Source organism: Elephas maximus, chromosome 8 (genome assembly GCF_024166365.1).
Source record: "Elephas maximus indicus isolate mEleMax1 chromosome 8, mEleMax1 primary haplotype, whole genome shotgun sequence".
NCBI lineage: Eukaryota > Metazoa > Chordata > Mammalia > Proboscidea > Elephantidae > Elephas > Elephas maximus.
Window position 1 is genome coordinate 50229181 of NC_064826.1, and position 21359 is coordinate 50250539.

The 21359-nt window shown below is 35.9% G+C and overlaps 1 protein-coding gene and 1 long non-coding RNA gene across 2 annotated transcripts in view; one reads left to right on the forward strand and one right to left on the reverse strand.

Annotated features, from left to right (window-relative positions):
* The first annotated feature begins 795 nt into the window (after window positions 1-795).
* The window catches only part of LOC126081640 (uncharacterized), a 32002-nt gene continuing 11438 nt past the window's right edge, over window positions 796-21359 (forward strand). Inside the window, exons 1-2 of the long non-coding RNA XR_007518420.1 lie at window positions 796-1113; window positions 20945-21049. This is a non-coding gene — a long non-coding RNA (uncharacterized LOC126081640). The remainder of the gene's footprint in view (window positions 1114-20944; window positions 21050-21359) is intronic.
* GNAT3 (G protein subunit alpha transducin 3) overlaps window positions 3665-21359 on the reverse strand; it is a 45920-nt gene continuing 28225 nt past the window's right edge. The window contains exons 5-8 of the mRNA XM_049893598.1: window positions 19599-19727; window positions 5764-5893; window positions 5435-5588; window positions 3665-3855 (exon numbers count right to left, since the gene is read on the reverse strand). Of these exons, the coding sequence (XP_049749555.1) occupies window positions 3665-3855; window positions 5435-5588; window positions 5764-5893; window positions 19599-19727 (604 nt within the window). The remainder of the gene's footprint in view (window positions 3856-5434; window positions 5589-5763; window positions 5894-19598; window positions 19728-21359) is intronic.

A 21359-nucleotide genomic window follows, 5' to 3' on the forward strand; every position in this document is an offset into this window, starting at 1 on the left:
TATTTTACCCTGGTTGGTGAAAAGGGTTAAGAAGCTTGGCTGCAAACTGAAAGGATAGAAGTTAGAGTTCACCCAGAGGTACCTGGGAAGGGAGACCTTGTGATCTACTTCCCAAAAATCAGCCACTTAGTACTCTACGGAGCACAGTTCTACTCTGACACACATGGGGTCACCATGAGTTGTTGACTTGATGGCAACTGGTTTGGGATTATTTGGATTTCAGTTAGAGGATTTATAATTTCTCCTAAAGTTCTTACAATTATTTTAGTTTAGTGGCCAGGCATTTAAATGTTTTCATTTCTGCTTCTGAGGTGGTATAACATATTAGAAACACATAAATCAACGTGAAGGGTGTATTTTTTTTCTCATATACCTTGTGTTTGGTTAAGTCAAGCCTGAGTAATTTTCTATAAGTACTCTCAACTACATTTTGTAATTAAATAGGATGATGAATCAGTTAAGAAGATTTGTACTAGGATAGGCCCAGGCCCTGAAAACAATATTGTCCATTTATATTACAAACATGCGGACCATTATCTGTTTAATTTTTTTTTAATTAATAGGGTATTAGATATCCACAACGCATATGTGAGATTTCACAGAATTTGAAACCCCTCCTCCATAGAGCTTGTTTGTAGAACTGACAACTTTTATAATATTATTACCCAGTTCATAGTCTTCATGTCACCCTATAGTCATTCATCAGAAAGATGCAAGGACTTATCTGTATTGACCAGCTTATGCTTCTGGAAAACTCTGTGAGTGCTGGTTGTTAATAACCTCTCAGACATAAGCCCATACCAGATATCTGACATAGTGCAGTGTGTCTGCAACTGAACAGACCTTAGAAATTCAGAAGTTAGGAGAGTTAGAATTGAAGGCAAGTGGGGTTGGGGAACATTCTGAATCAAGAAGAGAAGCCTCAAATAACAGAAGAGTAAAATGTCAGCGTAGTCATGTTTGAACACTGAATGGCAAAGACTAAGACTGGTTCTTTGTGATGCTGAAGATGCAAGAGTACCCTGTGCAGTTAGAAGGCCAAACTTCTGAAACAGGTGTTTCAGTTCTAGCAGGCTTCAACATTGCTCTTAGTGGGAGTTGCTTCAGGCTAAGGTAAAGTTTCCCATATTTTTTCAGTTAGATACTTTCTTTGGCCAGCCCAAAATTCTGTCCATCTACTCCTACTTTTTATATTTAAAAAAAATTGGAAATTTACTCAGTTTTAAAGATTTCAATCATTAAAGAAACAATGTGAACATTTTTTATTTTTTCTCTATGTAAAATTTCTTAATTAGCATTCATTGTTTAACATATAACCTATTTTCTTAATTGTAAAGAAAAGGTTTTTCAGTTTAATCAGAAGATTGGAAGAAATTTAACTTAAAATATTCTAAACTGATCCCTATTTTTAGTTTGGTAGTTTAACATATTTTTAAAAGTTCCCAGATAGTAATGTTTCATAATTAATATTGATGCCTGTCAATTTTCGCACAGGCCCAAGTTGCCTTTTAAAAATATATAACTCAATTAAAAAAAACAAAAAAAATTTTTTGTTTTTTTTAATTGAGTTATATATTTTTAAAAGGCAACTTGCACTTTTTTCTGACCCCACCCTTTCCACCTGTGTTATCTACGATTCAAGTCAGAGTCAAAATTTAAATAGTAATAGTAGTAATATTTGAAAAATATGTTTTTTTTCTTTCTGGAAAACTCTCTTTACATTGATGGAGCAAAATGGGTTAAAGCAGAAGTAGAGAAAGTTAAAGGTAAAATAATGGCTGAAGCTACAGCATTTTTGTTCTTAAATTAAAATCTGAGCATTAAATATCTCCTAGTTTTTTTTTTTTTTAGCAAAATGTTGGGTTGTCATCACTAGATACTGGGTCTTAGCTAGAAAACTTTATTGGATGCCTGAACTAAATGATTTCTTATGCTTGCTTGTCCTTGGCATTTTAGGCACCTTAATAATTTATATTCTGCAAAGAAGTGCCAAATTAATTTTTCTAAATATATTTTTTATTTGACCGTATTTGCTGATAACTGCTTCTGTGTTTTTGAAAATACAGCCACAGGCACTCTAGTCAAGGTTGCTTATTGAGTTATGACGATCACTTTTACATGTTTAGAGTGGAAAGGTGTTATAGAAAGATGAAGTAGCAACACTGAGAGACAGAGCTACCTAAATCTACCTGAAGTTCAGATTAGAAATTGCTTAATTTATGTTCCCTTCATCTCATTTAGCTTGTTAAAACATAGTTTACTTTCTTTCCAGGGTAGTTATAAAACTCAACCACCGATCTAATATTCTGACCTATATGTCACCTTCTGTAAGTGTGCAGAATAAACAATATTCAGACATGTTTGAAGAGTGTATTTTTCCAATGGTATACACTTTAAAAAAAGAAAATCTCTTTTCTGTGCATAAATAATATGATTAGGTCTGTAAGGCACCAAATTTACTTTTAAAAAGTAGGCTTTGACCATTAGCCTGCAGTGTAAAATTTAGAATAGACCGTAGAGCACTAACAGACATACTAGTGCTAAGACATCAAATCACTTCTCTGTTTTGCAGACTAAAGTCGGTAGCCCATATTACCATCAACTGTAATTATGTTTCATGCTACTCCAAAATAAAATGTGGGAAATGGTGCACAGCTGTACTTGACCTTGCAAGGTAAACCAGCAGGGGTTGAGGTCAGAGATGGGGATTTTTCTCTCCAGCGTTGGGTGGTCCACTTTCCTCAGCTGCTATGGCTGAGTTATAAGCACCCTTGACTTCTGAGAAACTCAACCAATGGAAAAGTTATGAAATTCCCTAGTTTACAAATGTCTTAGCAAATCTCCAGTCAGAGCAAGTTTTGAATGTACCTCTCTCTTCAACCAAGATGGTACAAAAACAGATATATTATTGAAATCCTTAACTCTACTGGTAAATTCAGCATTAATTTTTTAAAGGAAAAACATACAGTGGATAAAATTGGATGCATTTCTTTTGCATGTGTAATTGCTCATGAACAAAAATATAGTAAATATTTCATTTACAATTGGCTATATAGAGAGGTGATTGATCAATAAAATGCCTCATGTTCCGTTTTTGAATAGTCTCCATAGTACAGGCATGATTATGTTTTCAGTAAAAATGAATGCTTAAAGATAGTTCACAATGCAGAAGTTTACTTCCTAGCAAATTCAGTGTCATTGGTAGGTGCTATTCCAGAGTTACCAAAATAAATCAATTTTTATACCTGAAGGCATCAAAGACACTCCCTTACTTAATGTTAAAAAAAAAAAAAAAATTGAAACCTATTCAAGTATAAACCAAAAAGCCAAACCCATTGCCGTCAAGTCAATTCCAACTAATTGCGACCCTATAGGACAGAGTAGAACTGCCCCTTAGGGTTTCCAAGGAGCACCTGGTGAATTTGAACTGCTGACTTTTTGGTTAGTAGCCATAGCTCTTAACCACTATGCCATCAGGATTTCCAAGTATTTAAGTATAGATGACAATACATTAAAGACTTCCTGTGAAAACTCTTTAAAATCCTAGTTATATATATGTCTATATCTGTTAATAGCTATTCAAACTAAACACATCACACAGCATTTTTTCTTCTATATCTTGGAAAGCATATACATAAGCAAGACTGGAAAAGAAATGCATTCATTAGAAAAGCCCGCAATCTTTCAGATTTTCTTTGATTATTATATCTGTAACTGCATCAAACACAAACTTGACATTTTGGGTATCAGTCGCACAGGTCATGTGGGAATAAATTTCCTTATCTTCTTTTTTTAAATTCAGGTCTAGAAACTGGTTCTTGATGTAGTTGCCTGCATCTTCAAATGTATTTGGCCCTGGTTAAATAAAAGATTTAAAGAAGTAGACATTAATTGTATTTTACAAAGAATAAAACCATAAATAGTACCAGTAAATTTTAAGAATTTAGACTCTTTGTGTGCTGCTGTTAATATACTAATATTGCACAATTGAAGTGGCAAGGGTCAATTTTTAGGAACTTATGTGTTTTCTACATTGTGCTGAAAACTATACCTACCCTACTGAAAATTTCTGATGGCTAAGATGTGACCAGTATGGTTCAGATACTAACACATTTACAAAACAACATTAATAAGTAATACAAGTCTGTATATATGTCAAATGCTCACGGTGTTTATAAGTGTACACGTGTTTTAATATGAACTGAAAGAGGAAGATAATGGATATTATAGATGAATTAAAAAAAAAAAAACATTTTCTTGGAGCTTATTCTAACACACAGTGACCCTGTAGAACAGAGTAGAACTGCCTCATAGGGTTTCCAAGACTATAAATCTTTACCGAAGTGGACTGCCGTATTTTTTTCCTGTGGAGAAGCTGATGGGTTCGAACTGCTGACCTTTTGGTTAGCAGCCACCTGCTTAAACACTTAGCTACCAGGGCTCCTGAGTAGGATTTAGAAGGTGATAGTTGAGTGGAATCTTGAAAGATAGCTGAAAAAAAAAAGAGGAGAAATAGGATGAGTGAGAACAAAGTGGGAGTGTCTGTACCAGTAGACTTGAGAAAAGAGTTGGGAAGTCGATGTGAGCTTTGGAGGAACGGCCAGGATGGAAATGAAAGATATTTGTAGGGAAATTGGAGAAAATCAGGTAGAATAGATGGAATCAGCCAGTTATGGACCATGTTGCCAAAGGATCCGAGGTGAAATATGGAAAGTTGTCTAAAGTTTTTCCTGATTAAAGTTTTATCAGAGCAGTAAAATGGTGAAGGCTATGCTTGAGAATGTTTAACCTTGTAGTAGGATACACAATGGATCAATTGGGAAAAAGGCACAAATAAAGTAAGTAGGCCAAAAAATATAACACAGCTCAAAAATGACCTATTGATTGGCTTCCTACGGGAATATGCTTAGTGGAAACTTGACACAGGTAGAACAGTAGTATAAAGGCTTTGCAAGGATATATGCTTCCCCCCACCTCATTTTGCTATAACTAGTAGGAAAATTCTATGAGAGAACATCTTTAGAACTATATTGCCCTAAATTATGAATCTATATTTAATTTGTAGTATTCAATTTTAAAACATGCTTATATTTAATCACATGTTAAATAAATGTGTGGGCATATAATAAATAATACTGATAATTATAGGAGAAATAAATTTTTTTTTTTTAATTATAGATAACTAGCATAAATATCCATTTTGACAGAATGCTGTGTTCCTAATAACGTCTGTTTATTCATTAGGGCTTTGTTTTAATGGAAACAGTGTAGAGAGGTTCCTGGTTATTTCTTTCCACTCTGGATTGTACAAATGACTCAAAAAAAATATTATCATAAGCTTCATCTTCATAAGTAGTGAATGTCAGGTCCAGATAGGAAAATATATGTTTATAAAACAAGCTATTACTATAGAGTTTAAGAGAAAGAATCTTACCAGTGTATTCTGGAAAACAGATACTAAGATGCACCTTGGTAACTTTTTCTTGAAAGAGGTCTTTTTTATTGAGAAACAGGACAATGGAGGTGGTTGCAAAATACTTGTGATTACAGATACTGTTGAACAGATGAAGGCTTTCATGCATTCTGTTCTGTTAGGTATACAAAGTGAGAATATGTAGGATTATTATTTGTAAAATATTAGCGTTAGGCTTCATAAGCAAGGATCTAGAGATAACATCCATCTATGGAAGGTCTGCATTGAGTTGGGAGATGTGGTAGTGCTACTGGAAAGCACAAATGTTGGATTTTTACTTTTAGACTTACCACTTCTTCATCTTCCACTAGGACCATGTCATAGGCACTGAGTGCGGCACAAAATATAATGCATGTCACTCCTTCAAAGCAGTGAATCCATTTCTTTCTCTCTGATCGCTGTCCACCTACATCAAACATCCTTTAAAAGAAAACAACAAAAGAATATTGAATCTTATAAATACCTTCCAAAATGTTTATATCTTAAAAGGGATTTATTTGATTTTTATTGATTATAAAATAAATTTTATTTGGCCAACTTGCAGCTCAAAGACTATAGAAAAAGAGAAAATCTTTGCCATTTAAAAAAAATATTTTTTCTCATGCAAAACGAAAACTAAAAACAAAACCCATTGTCGTTGGGTCAATTCTGACCCATAGTGACCCTGTAAGAGAGAGTAGAACTTCCCCATAGGGTTTCCAGGGTTTTATATCTTTAGGGAAGCAGACTGCCACATATTTTTCCGGTGGAGTGGCTGGTGGGTTCAAAGTGTCAACCTTTTGGTTAGCAGCCTAGTGCTTAATGACTGTGCCACTGGGGCTCCTTCATGCAGACCAGAGTGAAGTAATTCAACACTGACTTTGGAATGCAAATTAGCTTAAAATTTCAGTAAAAATTGATTAGCCTTTGAAGAGTTAGATGCTGGTCTGTACATACTCTGCTTGAGTTACAGAACTTGCAAGAAGATTAGAAGCTACTATAGTTCTGATACTATGATTCTTGCTCACCCTTAGCTCTTTCTGCATTAAGTCACTCACTGAAACAACTATTGTTTGCATACTATGTACTAGACACTGTGCTAGGCCTACTGACACAAAGATGAAAAGATAGGGTCAGTATATCAAAGAGCTTGCTGTCTGGTAGAAAGAAAAACATGAATTATTATTGTACTAAATATTCTAATATACAAGGTTGCAGAGGCAGCAAAGCAATTTCTCCCACCACTGCCTGCATGACCTTACACTGAAACTATAATGAAAGAACGTACCCTAGAGAATGTAGGCCCCCTCCCCTGGTGCCTTAGTGGTATGGTATGTACCTAAGTAACTATATAATGGCATGCTGGCAAGATCTTATCTTAGATGGAAGAAGAGGAAAGAATGTTCTTTTTCTGACACCATCAAGGCTGGGGATAATGATGACCACGAGACCGTCGAGCACTCTGAGCCCAGACAGCACCAAGGGGTGCCTCCCCCTTTCCCTTATTCCCCCTTCTATACAACCGAGCATGTAAACCCTTCTGGTCAGAGGTATATAAGCCCTGGGTCCCTTTGTCCTTTGGTTCTTTTGTCCTTGTTGCAGCGAGATATGATGTATGCAAGGAGAGCTGTTTTTCCTTTTCATCTCACCCTGGGAGGAGGGCCTGTGGTGGGGGAGCTCTAACCCTTTGTCCTAATTACTGTGTAAATAACAATGCTTATGGTCTCACCACTGGGTAATGTCAGTTATTTGCTGCGAACTTGTAGTCCTGCACGAGCTCATTTTTCATTCTTGGCTCACTGCAAATGTAATATGTGAGTGGAGAGGAAGATTTGATTAAGTCTGCCTGAGGGATCATGAAAGTTACTCACAGGAGGTGTTTGAAAACCTGAGCCACCCTCTGTTTTTGTATTTTGGTAAAAAGCACCATCTTGTACCTAGCAACTCAATAAAGAAACTAAGATATATTCTTAACGCCTCCCTTTTCCTTATTCCCTCACTGCCTACCCCATACTACACATTCAAAATGCAGTTTCTAATTCATCCGCTTCTTCCAACTCTTATCCTTTTGTTCGGCCACCAACATTTCTCACCAGGGCTAGTGCAAAAGTGTCCTAACTGGTCTTCCTTCTACTCTTACAGCCCTAAAACTGACTCTCACAGCACTCAGAATTGTGTTTTAATGTAAATCTTCTTATACCACTTTCCTATTTACAACTTTCCAATTGCTTCTCTTTTGAATGAAACTCAAACTTGTAATAACCTATAAGGCTATAGTTGTTCTGGTTCCTACTTACCTTTCCAAGCTTATTTGATAACGCTGTTTTCACTACAGTCCAATCACAAGCTTGTGATTAGGTGCCTCTGGACTTTTTGAACATGCTCTTTCCTTTCCCTAGGACATGAATTCCCTTCTTCCTTACAAGACTGCTTCTTTCTCAACTTTCAGGTCTTAGCTTCAATGTCTCTTCCTCCAAAAGAAGACTCCTTGAACCTCCATGTAAATTTCTTTCTTCCCATCCCCCATTTACTTTCTATCGTGTTAGCTCTATTTTCTTTATAGTAGTCATTGCAATCCACGATTAACTTGTTTATCTTTTCACATATTTAAGATCTATTATCTCTTTAATAGTATAGCAGACTCACAAGGGCAGGGATGTTTCCATATGAGAAACAACAATAACAACAACAACAAAACAGCCATTGAAAACCCTATGGAGCAGAATCAACTTAAGGGCCCTTCACCTGGTTCTCTGCAAGGACTGACTGGCTCCTTCTTAACATTAAATCACCAGTTACTGCTAAGTTGATTCTGACTCATGGCAACCCCATGCACATCAGAGAGCTGTGCTCCACAGGGTTATCAGTGGGTGATTTGTTGAAGTAGATTGCCAGCCTTTCACTTGACGTGCCTCTGAATGAATGGGAACCGCCAACCTTTTGGTGCTTAATCATTTGCGTGACCCTGTATTCCTAGTGCCTGGCACTATGCCTGACACATAACAGACATCTGACATATATTTTGTTAAATAATGAATAAATTCTATGTTAATGAAATGAAAGGGAGTTAGGCAATGTGAAGGACACGGGCAAGTCATTCAAGACATGAGAGAACATAGCATATTTGTGTAAGCAAAGACTTTATAATTTGGGGAACACAATGTCTAAGTTAAAAACATTAAGCTATAAAGCATGATACTCATTTTTTCATCATTCATTCAGCAAATATTTATTAAGCACGTATTATACGCCAGGTACTAGAGAGTCTGCAGCAAGAAGTTTATAATCTGGTGGCGGTGGTGGTGATGTATATGTGTGTGTATGTGTGTTTGCTAAAAGACTTAGGCTCTCCTTACAGAACAGGGGGTATAGGAGTTGGGTTTGAATTTGAAATGCAGTGATCAGAAGCAGCAGAAGGTGACAGCTGTGTAAAGACCTAAGAAGATGAAGAATTGAGGCAAGTGGATGACTTGGGAAGAGTGTTCCAGGCAGAGGAAACAGGAAATAGCAAAGAGCAAAGGACTTGAGGCAGAAGCATGCCTGGTATATCAGGACATTGATAAATTCATTGGGTCTTTCACGTTACATGAGAAATTTACATTTTATATCACAAACAATGAGGCACTTTGGGAGATTTTTAGGTCGGCAATTTACATTTTAGTGTTTTGTTATATTAGATCACTTTGATCTGAGTTCAGAGGTAGTTTTGATAAGGAAGAGACAAGAGGAAAAGAAATAATGGACTATTGTAGTAATTTAGAAGCCCTGGTTGTGCAGTGGTTAAGTGTCTGGCTGCTAACTAAAAGGTTGGCAGTTTGAATCCACCAGTGGCTTCTTGGAAACCCTATGGAGCAGTTCTACTCTGTCCTATAGAATTGCTATGAGTCAGAATTGACTTGACAACAGCGAATTTGGTTCTTTGTTTTGTTTTTTTTAAATAGTAGTTTAAGTCCAAGATATTAAGTATTAAAAAGCTTCTAAGCTGTCCAGAGATTTCAAGGGTAATAACTGTGCTTGGGGTAATAACTGTCGACCAGCTGAGTTATTAAGGATAATTGAAAGTACAATGCATTGTATTTCTCTAGGACTTCACATTTCACATACAGCCCAAACAGAGAACAGATATATAGAACTAAAATTCCTCAAATACATGCATGCGCCAATGCAAAACCACTCCATTCATTAGTGGACTGAAGGAAAGGATACTCACAATATTGATGGTGGTGGGTAAGAGTTCAATAGTCATGTGGTTTGGAAACCTAAATTTAGTGTCAATAAAGGATATTATATATACTGCTATTGAATGCTGCTAATGACTAAAATCTGCAGTTTCAGATTTGCAAAATAGATAGAGGGGACAGAGTTTTGACCTTAAGGTTATACTATCTGAAAACTGTCCAATAAGTGTAATTTAAAAAAAAATCAATCAGAATTCTTTTGGAAACAATGATAATAAACATGTGTTTACACTTTTCAGGTTTTAGTCAAATGTTTTGTTTTAATCCATAAAAGCAACTTTAGACTTTGAAAAATAGAGCTTTATCTATTCCTGTATTGAAATCACTTAAACTGTAAAATGTGGGAGAAACTGATTTTAGATCTGACTTTTATCCCTTTCATAAATCCCCGTATCACCAATTGTAATGGCTTAGTCTTAGTTTGTTTTTTTTTAGTCTTAGTTTAATACATAGCTGGAAGGTTAGCAGGTAGAGTCTACTCATTGGCACCTCAGAAGAAAGGCCTGTGGTCTACTTCTGAAAGGTCACAGCCATTCACAGCCTGACGGAGCGCAGTTCTACTCTGACAGACACAGGGTTGCTGTGAGTCAGAGTCAACTGACAGCAACGTTTTTTTTTTTTTTTTTTTTAAATAATAAGAGTTTACCATTTTCCAGTCCTGTAAGCACCATCCAACAATTAACTCAGGTAAACCTCGCCATAAACTATGACATTTTTCAGATGAGACCTTAAGCAACTTGCAGAGGGCTTATTAATTCAACTACTGTTTGTTTGAGGCTGATATGTACCAAGAACCATATAGGTTCTGTTGATATGATAGTTATGATGTTGTTGTTAGGTGCCGTCAAGTCAGTTCTGACTCATAGTGACCCTGCATACCACAGAACGAAAACACTGCCCAGTGCTGTGCCATCCTCACAATCGTTGTTATGCTTAAGCCCATTGTTGCAGCCACAGTGTCAATCCATTTCATTGAGGGTCTTCCTCTTTTTCACTGACCCTCTACTTTACCAAGCATGATGTCCTTCTTCAGGGACTGGTCCCTCCTGATAACGTGTTCCAAGTATGTGAGACAAAGTCTCGTCATCTTTGCATCTAAGGAGCATTCTGGCTGTACTTCTTCCAAGACAGATTTGTTCTTTCTTCTGGCCGTCCATGGTATATCCAATATTCTTCATCAACACTGTAATTCAAAGGCGTCAATTCTTTGGTTTTCCTTGTCCAGTATTCTCATACATATGAGGCAATTGAAAACACCGTGGCTTGGGTCAGTTGCACCATAGTTCTTAAAGTGACATACTTGCTTTTTAACAGTTTAAAGAGGTCTTTTGTAGCAGATTTGCCTAATGCAATTTATTGTTTGATTTCTTGACTACTGCTTGACCAATTCTTTTTGGTACAGTGACTCTGTATTCCTTCCATCTTTTTTGATGCTTCCTGCATCGTTTGATGTCTTCCCTGTAGAATCCTTCAAAATGGCAACTCAAGGCTTGAATTTTTTCTTCAGTTCTTTCAGCTTGAGAAATGCCAAGCATATTCTTCCCTTTTGGTTTTCCAACTCCTGGTGTTTGCACATTTCATTATAATACTTTGTCTTCTTGAGCCACCCTTTGAAACCTTTTGTTCAGCTCTCTTCATCACTTCTTCCTCACTCTTTAGGTATTCTACATTCAAGAGCAAGCTTCAAGTGTCTTATGACATCCATTTTGGTCTTTCTTTCTTGTCTTTTCAGTGACTTCTTGCTTTCTTCGTGTATGATGTCCTTGATATCATTCCACAACTGGTCTGGTCTTTAGTCTTTAATGCGTCAAATCTATTCTTGAGATGGTCTCTAAATTCAGGTGGGATATACTCAAGGTTGTACTTAGGTTTTCATGGACTTGTTATAATTTTCTTCAGCTTCAAATTGAACTTGCATATGAGCAGTTGATTGCCTGTCCCTGGGCAAAAAAAAAAAATAAAATTCTTCCCTTGTCAGGTTTTGTTCCGTCTTTTGAGAAGAGAGTATAGATCTCCTGGATTCTAGGTTTTGTACGTACTCTCCATCTGAGCATATATTAACGTATTATGGATCATTTGTTGGCAAAGAAATGTGATACTGTAATTGAACAAAAATGCCTTAACTTGTAGGTTTTGGTGAGCTGAAGATGGAGTATACATCAATAGGTTTAAACTCTTGGTGGTCTTTTCAGTCTAAAACTATTCTTCGTACTCCCACCCAAGAGATTTTTTACATCGAAGAATGTCCATATTTCTTGCCTCCTCTTTTCTAATCCTCTTCTTGCTTCCATAGTGTGCATTCTATAGTGGAAAGCTAACTAATCATGGTACCATGAGAAAGGTAATTAGATAAATGGAACATTTTACTAAGCTCAACGTTCAGTTTTCACAGTAAAAATGGCAGTTCTGTAAGAATCAAAGTACTGGGCATATTGATTAAGTTTTCTCCCCCAGACAGGACTTAGATTAGTACTGCTAGCATTTGCTTCTGAGCCTTCTTTTCTCTGTTTTATGCCTGCCCAACCCATCTCCCTCTATTCTGATTGATACTTTCTTCATCTAATCATGTCGATATTTTCAATCAGATTATATTCAAATCTTGCAAGTCTGAGGAATTTCCTCTCTCTTTAAGATGACTTTGTATAACTGCTCAGATTCCCTGTGTGGTGGCCAAAAATCTTACCTCAGAAAGAATGATCTTATTTCTCTCATTAGCAATTTTTTTTTTTTTGGTGGGGGAAGGAGGGAGAGTTCCTAGTAACAAAAAGCAGTAATTAGAATTTTAAAGATATGAATATTCTCAATTTATGGACTCTGTGGGAGGTATAAACTCCCTAGGAATGCCCTATACTTCCTACATATTTTCTATAACATATGATTTTAAGTGGCTTTCCCAAGAACTGAAACATCTGAAGAATTTCTAAGAGGAAAGAAGCCTAGTAGTCTCATTGGCTATGCCTTCCTGACTTTCTGTGATGATGCACCTTCTCTGTGGCCTACTTGCACCGTAACGCCCATGTGTAAGGAGTACCTATTCACTTTCGATAAACACATACAACTGTGTTAATTAACACTTAACACTTACATAGAAATCATGTTGGAATTTGTGTTCCAGCTGACACAAGTAAATAAATACAATAAATTTCGTATCTATGGCTTTATTTGTTCCTCATAACAATTCTTTGTGTTAGAAGGGAAAATAGTGTTACACTCATTTTACAAGTAAAGAAAGTGAGCCTCTGTGAGGTTAAATGGCTTGTCACCAAACTCACAATTAATAAGGGGTAGGACTTATGCAGTATAACCCTTAGCCCAATGTTGTTTCAACATACCATGAGCCGCCTATAAATATGAATAAGCTTAGCTTTCTCCTGAGGAAAGGAGGGCAAAGATATTGAGTCCTGGGATATTATTCATATTGATAAAATGGCTTCTGAAAGTCTATCTTAAATGCTAATAACCTTCTCATTTTATGACTCATTTGATAAACAATGCTGTTTTTTTTTGTTTTTATTTTACCAGTACAGATTGCTTAAGAGACATGGGTCCAGGGATCACCGAACATTTGTCTAATGCCATCTGCTATTGTTGAACTGAAATACTCATCAGCTGATAGAATGAAGGGCCAGAGTTTTGTTTTTATATACATTCTCCTGGATTCTATGTGAGCTATAAGAAAAGTTAGATTTTGGTTTACTATTGCTATAGCAAGTTATTTTTCATACATCTCTATTTTTAGTTATTCCTGTAAATTATAACTTGGGTTTTTTTACGAAGGTGTCAGTTATTACAGTATATTAAAACAATTTGTAAATCCCCACGGTGGAGTATTTACTTATTATAAATTTGACTAAAGAAATATTCTCTCTTGTATTAAAAAAAAAAAAGAAAACAAAAGCAAAACAAAACTCCTTATTATTCATTCTGTGAAAGACAAAACTAGAAATTAGAGGAAAAGCATGAGTACTTGCTGCCTGGTCATTTGAAATCTATGTGGACAATGAGGTGAATCAACATGTGATGCTGCCCGAATACTCTCAATTTCCTGAATAGTAGAAGTAACCAGAGCCTTAATGATATTGGGATGGAAGTATGGAACTAACTATTCTCATTTTGGGTAAAGGGTGTTTTGTTTGTTTTGTAACAAATGTTTCTTTATTTAGTCTAGCATTTAAGCTAGAATTCTTACTGGGAAAAAAAGTTAAATATCTGAAATTTACAATGTAACTAGAAACTGACAGAACAGGCTCTTAGGTGGCAGTTGAACATTGATTATTTCCGAAACTGCCCATAGAATTAGTATAAGGCGAAGCGTTCGGCTGCTAACAGAAAGCTACCAGTGGTTCAGCAGGAGAAAACTGTGGCAATCTGCTTCTGTAAAGATTTACAGCCTTGGAAGCCTTGTGAGGCAGTTCTACTCCATCTTATGGGATGGCTAAAAGTGAAAATCAGCTCGGCGGGAAAGGGGTTGATTTTGGTTTATCAGAATTTTATGGCTTTATATTAAACAGCTGATTAAACAGTTGAGTTTTATAGTTCTATTTCAAACAGTTGGCAAAAGTGTTGAGTTTTATGAGTTTATGTTGAACAGTTGGCTAGACATTTGACCACATAAGGTTATTCACACTCATATCAGAATAGATTATTATGAAATCAACTGCCCTTAATAATGCTTCAGAATCATTATGTAATCTAGGGTCGCTAGAGGTCAACAATGCTTCTGGAGCTAATGTATTTGTTAAATGTCTTCATTCATCCTCTAAGCATATGGCCAACTTGGAAAAATCACAGTTTCTGACATTTTCTACTATATATTTAACCACCTAAAAATAAGATCCTATTGGCGTGAGGCATTTATTTTTAAGCTATTATGTTGAATGGGGTTAATTAAAGATTTTTGGCTGTATCAGAATAGGCATAACTTTTCTTATTTCTTTTTATATTGTGCTTTGAGTGAAAATTTACAATTCAAGTCAGTTTCTCATATAAAAACTTATACATGCACTGTTCTGTGACCTTAGTTGTGCTCCCTATAATGTGACAGCACACTCCTCCTTTCCACTCTGTATTTCCTCTGTCCATTCAACCAGCTCTTGTCCCCCTCTGCCTTCTCACCTTGCCTCCAGACAAGAGCTGCCCACATAGTCTCATGTGTCTACTTGAACTAAGAAGCACACTCCTCACCAGTATCATTTTTTGTCTTGTAGTCCAGTCTAATCTTTGTCCGAAGAGTTGGCTTCAGGAATGGTTTTAGTTTTGGGCTAACAGAGACTCTGCGGGCCATGTCCTCTGGGGTCCCTCAAGTCTCAGTAAGACCATTAAGTCTGGTCTTTTTACGATAATTGGAGATCTACATCCCACTTTTCTGCTACTCGATCAGAGATTCTCTGTTGTGTTCCCTGTCAGGGCGGTCACTGGTGGTAGCCAGGCACCATCTAGTTCTTCTGGTCTCAGGCTGATGGAGTTTCTGGTTTATGTGGCTCTTTCTGTCTCTTGGGCTCATATTTTCTTTGTGTCCGGTGTTCTTCATTCTCTTTTGCTCCGGGTGGGTTGAGACCAATTGAAGCATCTTAGATGGCTGCTTGTTAGCTCTTAAGACCCCAGACTAGACATAACTTTTTAAGTAGGCTAGATGTGAGAGCACCAACAGGTTGGATCTGTGTCATCATGATTCAGCCATGGCAAAAAACCAAATTGTTTCTTTGTGCCTAGTTCTGAAAATAGAGGAGGGTAGATACTTGCATACACAAAGGATATGCACAGAGGCTTTGTTTATCCGTCTCTTAATTGCTCCAGGATAAAACAAAACAAAACTGAATTGAAAGAATTTATAACCTGAAGGCAGCCAGAGACTCGAAATGCCTGTAGTTGCTAATAGTTTAATATGCTTTCTACTAAATGAGTGAGATAATTAATTATTGAATAAAGTAATTCATCACAATAAATTCTGTCACTACAGTACATTAGACACTATATCATATGACATTATTTTGGTAATATTAACCGTGAACACAACCTGAAACAGATATATAGTCTGCATGAGTTATTGCCCCATGAAATCTAGTACAGAATAACAAAGCTAAATTGAGATATAGCTTCTAGGTAGACAACTAGTCTCATTCCTAAGCTAAATTGACTCATGTCCTGCACAATGAACATTGTGTACATGATTCAGATTTACATTTTAGGAACACCCTAATTTATTTCATATCATGGACAGTTCAAACATTTTTGAAAGCAGTTATGTTTAATTTACAAAATCTAAAACTCTATTATAATAGTCGCTAACCTTTATTCCTTTTTTTTTTATCCTGTCTAGTTTTAAGTCCTTTCAATTCTGTTTTTCAATCATGAAGCAATTAGAGAAAAGATTACTTCTCTATAATTAACTGATAAGCCCTTGTAAATCTATTTCCAAGTTGTTCTGTGGAATGATTTTATAACAATAAAAGGGCTAACGTTTGCATTGCATTTTTCATTTACATAGTATTTTAACATCTATTAGGATAATTTATTTTATGAGTTTAACAGTTGGAGTTTTGGTTTGATAAGAGTTCTAAGGTAATTTTCACTAAGTTGGATGATACACAAGGGTGATACAGTACATTAAATAGAGTTTTTTCATTTTGGTATTCTTATTTAAAATTCTAGAGTTCTCTAATTTAATATGTAAATTAAGCCTTTACTTTTAGATAGTTATAGAATGATTTATACAATGAATCAATGCTGATTTAATATGTTCTAATACCTGGGCACTTATTGAAATGAAATTGAAAGATACATCACTTTTATACTTCTTATTTTGAAGTGCTACAGAATTTTACATTACAGAAAACTGTACACTTTTGGGTAATACTGTTTAGCACTTCAAATATAAATAAAAAATTCAGTGATTTGTCTGTGAGCAATTATTAAGGGATTAATATATCTGGTTAGGTTAGGTTAATGTATCTGGATTGCTTGTCTGAGCTTAAGAAAATATATTTAAGTGATTTAAGAGTTGAAGAAAACAGCGTAATTGTATTTTTTTAGATTTCGTACCCCAAATTAAGTAATTGCTAAATGTCATTGTTTAAATGAAGATTTGTTCTTAGAGAAATTCCCTGCCTTTAAGCAAGTAGCTATTGTGTCCTTCATTGTCTTTTTCATAGTCAACACCTTTAAATAACACACCTTCTTGAATCAGAGGAAAGTAAAGCCTCTTAAGAAAACAAATAGCTCAAAACCTGTTTTTAGTGGTTTTGAGGTAGAAGTTTATAGTATAGAAAATGTTACATACAAATAAGTCCTAACTGAGCCCCACAATCCAATTCACAAACATCTCACTTTTTACGTTGGATACTGTAATAAAGGCTTAATAAGATCCTTCTTATCCCTTCATTAGGGCCAGCAATAGACGAAAGTAGAATAGGAGATCATGTATCTATATGAACTAATACCAGTTGCCCGCAAGTTGATTCCAAGTCATGGAGATCCCTTGTGTTTTAAAGTAGAACCTCACGCCATAGGGTTTTCAATGGTTATTAACTTTTGGAAGCAGATTGCCAAGCCTTTTTGAAGTGCCTTTGGGTGGATTTGAACAACCAACCTTTGGGTTAGTAGCAAAGTTCTTAAGTGTTTGTGCCATCCAGGGACTACTATGACCTAAGACAGTTCTTCACAGAATTAACCACAGAACTCCAAAAGGACTGAGGAAGATGCTTATACACCAGTGAGGACCTGGAGGCCTATTGTAAAGAGGCCTGTTCTGAAGTAATATTTGTATTTTTAAAAATCAGTGCAAATGTTTTGTTTTACTTAGAATATAAGTATGTTTTAAAAAAATATGAATATTTATAATACTTAGTACTGAGAGAAATAGATGTCCTAGGGAATGAACATGAGTTTCTGAGGTTTTGTGTGCTCATTGACAATCCTCATATTCTCTGGTTTTAGAAGCTGGACATGTGAAATACCATAGGACCCTGCCTGCATTTTTTCCAAACTCTCCACCCAGTGACATTATATTAATAACTTGAAATCATCCACGAAAGGAGTTTTTATACCAGAGAAATAGGCAAATGCTAAAATTAGGTGTTTTTCACCCAGAGATAGTTGTTAACCCGGCATATTATTGGATATGATACTGACAGGAACATGCAGGATGGTTCATAGATAGGATGGCCAGGCTGCGAGAGAGAGCACTCCTGAGAAGATACTAAACTACTTGGTCTTATATGATGTGTCCAGGGTTGTGAGCTCATAGATGTTCAATATGTGACACTAATTATCAAAACGAGCTTATGATCCTGGCAATATAGGAATCAGAAAATTCCAATTATCTTAGCTCACATCAAGTTCTAACTCTCCGCTGGTACTTTACCTCATCTAATCTTTTCCACAAACTTACTGGAGAAGTAAGGAAAAGTAACTCAGGTCCTCAACTCTCATTGTTCCTGATTACTGGGATTGTAACCTTGGTCTAACCAGCCTCAAGGCCCACACTTAGCTTCTAGTCTAAGATGCCTTCATTTCGCTGAAAAGTTGGGAGTGGAGAAAGGAGTGTAAGAGAGAAAAGGAAGTGTGTCAAGAATGTCTTTGCCAGGCATAGGAAGGGCAGAGAGGAAAAGCAATTGAACGTGGGCTCCCAAAGGACAAGTCTAAAAACTGAATCAAAGATCACGAGACTAGACAAAGTAGTTGCTAAAGAGGAACTGTACAACCGTGAAGCCAGAACTGAAGACAAACTTTTCTTACATTCAGTATCAACAAGTGAGGATGCTGATCTCAATCTTTGCAGTCTGTTTATCCTGGTTAGATCTCTGGCTCATCTTTCAGAAAATTAACTATTTGTGGGCCTGGAATTTAGGTATATATTTTGAAGATATTTCTTCTATAGTTACTTGAAAATATTCTGGCTATCTATATAATAGCTGTTTTAATTATATATTATGTATAACCAGTTTTCATATTTTAAAGTTTTCAAAGGTTTTATCCCACTGAAACAAATGTTGAAATAGCAACTAATGACAATTCTCTTACTTTTTCCTCACAAATGGATTCAAGTAATTTGTGCCACTATATCTCCAGTTTTTCTGCTCTTCAACAATGTCTCTATTATTGCATGCATAGATGATTTTATTAATATTTATAATTGATTTTTAACATAAATGAAGGGCACATCTAGAACTAGTTTTAATATTCCTTCTTACACTTTATAGGGAGAGGCATTTAAGTGCTAAAGAACATTTTTCTATCATTATAGCATGGGTTTTCTTTTCTTGGTCTAGAAAATGATTTTGAAATAAGATTTCTAGGAGGGCTTGATAATGCAACAATGATGAAAATAATTGACTCATTTTCATACCCAAAACAACTTATAAAATATTCCTTGTACTTCCAGTAAATGGTATCATATTCAAATAATTCTCTTCTGAATTATTTGCATGTTTTATTTTTTTAAAATTAAGGAAACAAATTTAATGAGAATATTTCATGCAAATGGGGGAATAGGAAGGCAAAGGAAATAGGACCCCTGGCACCTGTTACTTAAACTTTATATATATATGTATATATATATCTCCCCCAGTAGGATGTCAGTTTCAAGTGTAAGGAAAGTAAAAAAAGCTAGATTCCATCTGCTCAAGACAGTCACTTTTCTTGGAGACAGGAGTGCAGTCCTGAGGCTCAGGACAGGGAAGGTGGGAGGAGGGCATGGTGGGGTGGGTCAGGCGGTGGTGAGGGGACACTAACCCACTGCCATGGAGCCTATTCCGACTCATAGCGACCGTATGGTACTGAAAGGAAACTGGGCCTAGTGAGCATGCCCAGGCGTCCACTGCTCCTGATCATGAGTTAAAGCTTTTCCCTGTAAAGGTTAAGCTTGATGCATACTTCTGGTAAGAGTTAGAAAAGACATTTGATCGTACCTGAAGTGCAAGTCTTTAAAGGAGAATTGAGTTTCAATGATTCCAGTTGTTTTCACTCGAGAATGTAGAACATCTTGCTCATTTGGAACATACCCAGGAGCCGTTATTCTGTCTAAGTCATTAAGGTAGCTATTGCAAAGAAACAATAAAAAGCAAAATAGCATATAAGTTTTTTAACTTTGCGTTTGCATACGCCATGATTCAGCACTAATGAATTTTTAGTTGAGAGTCCATTAGTAACATTAAACTCAAGACCAGTAGTTTTCGAACTCTGTTCTTTGGGACAGATGTTGCAAAGCTGTGTGTAGTACACAGCTGACTCCCCTGGGGGCTCTTGTCAGCTAAATCAACCCTGCCTGAGGCTCATGTGATAGCTGTAGATTAGGGTTTGAGAAAAAATTATCTTTATAGGGCCTGGATCATCTAAAAAAAAAAAAAAAAAACCTTATAATGATAGTCAGTATACTATATTCAAACTACTGTAGTTTGAATTTAGACACTTTCAGCTTTAAGAGAGTGATTGGTTATAATATCATAATTTGAAGGTTGTTATGTTATTTTTGCATGGATTGCCTAGTTTAGGAGTCTCAGCTATTTTAATTAAGTGCCCTGACAATATCCAGTTAGCTCAATAAGAGAAAGAACTTTGACTCTTGCTGGTCCATGCTGCAACTAACTCTTTGAATTTCAGACCCACCTCTGACCCGACACTCTTTGGGGAACACAGTGCTGAATTTACCCAACAAACCAATTTCTACTTCTTCATCTCGTTTATCAGTGCATCAGTGTGCCCTAAACCCTTCCAGGAGACCCTGTTAAAAAACCCCTCTTTGTCACTATAGGATCTGGGGGTGGTGATATACGCTATAAAAATCTGTTAGATTAAAGAATCTGCTCTTAACATTGTCCTTGAAGCCAGATAATGTGTTTAGACTAAAACAAAGTTATATTGCTTTAAAAGAAAGTTGAAACCCACTGTTCTAGATTTTTGATACTAAGGCTTTAGTAGTTTAGTAATATGACTTTTTGTGAACGTTTTAAATATAAACACTAATGGCAAGGTAAGATTTTTATGACAAATTTGACCATTGCACTGAACCCAGTTTACATATGTAGCTTAAATAGAAAGAGCAAGATGGGCATACTTCCATCTGGACAGAATTTGAGAGCTACAATCTAACCAAATATTTGGTTGTTATTCATAAACTGGATTTGTCCACAGACTAAGTTGAGCAGTTGTATGCCTTTGTACCTAGTACAGTGTCTTAAAAAACAAAGCTATTATGATAAAAAAAAATTCAACAATGTAAGTAATTGATTTGTTTTTGTATGTTTTCACTTCTAAGCTGAAACAAACTAAAAGAACCAGCAAGTGCCTCAAAGGGATTTTGGTCAAGGACACACACATGTAGTGTGTGAAAATTCATCACCATTGCTTTATTCTACTAAAGGTGAGTTTTTCTTAAAAAAAAAAAAAAGCATACCAAAGCAATATATAAATGTATCAGAAGAAAATGTTGGCAAATTTTCCTAGTTTATTTTTTTCTCTGTTGTGACGTAAACCCCTTTAAGAATTCCGTGTTTACTCAATCTGCATATGTGGTAGGGAAACTGTTGAAGGAGTTAAAAAAATATACCTGTCAAGATAGAGATTAAATTCATTTTCATGATAGGTAACTGAATAATGCTTTTGGAATGACACATGGTAATGTACTTTTATTTGCATGTATGTATGCGTTCAAGCAAAACACATACATTTTC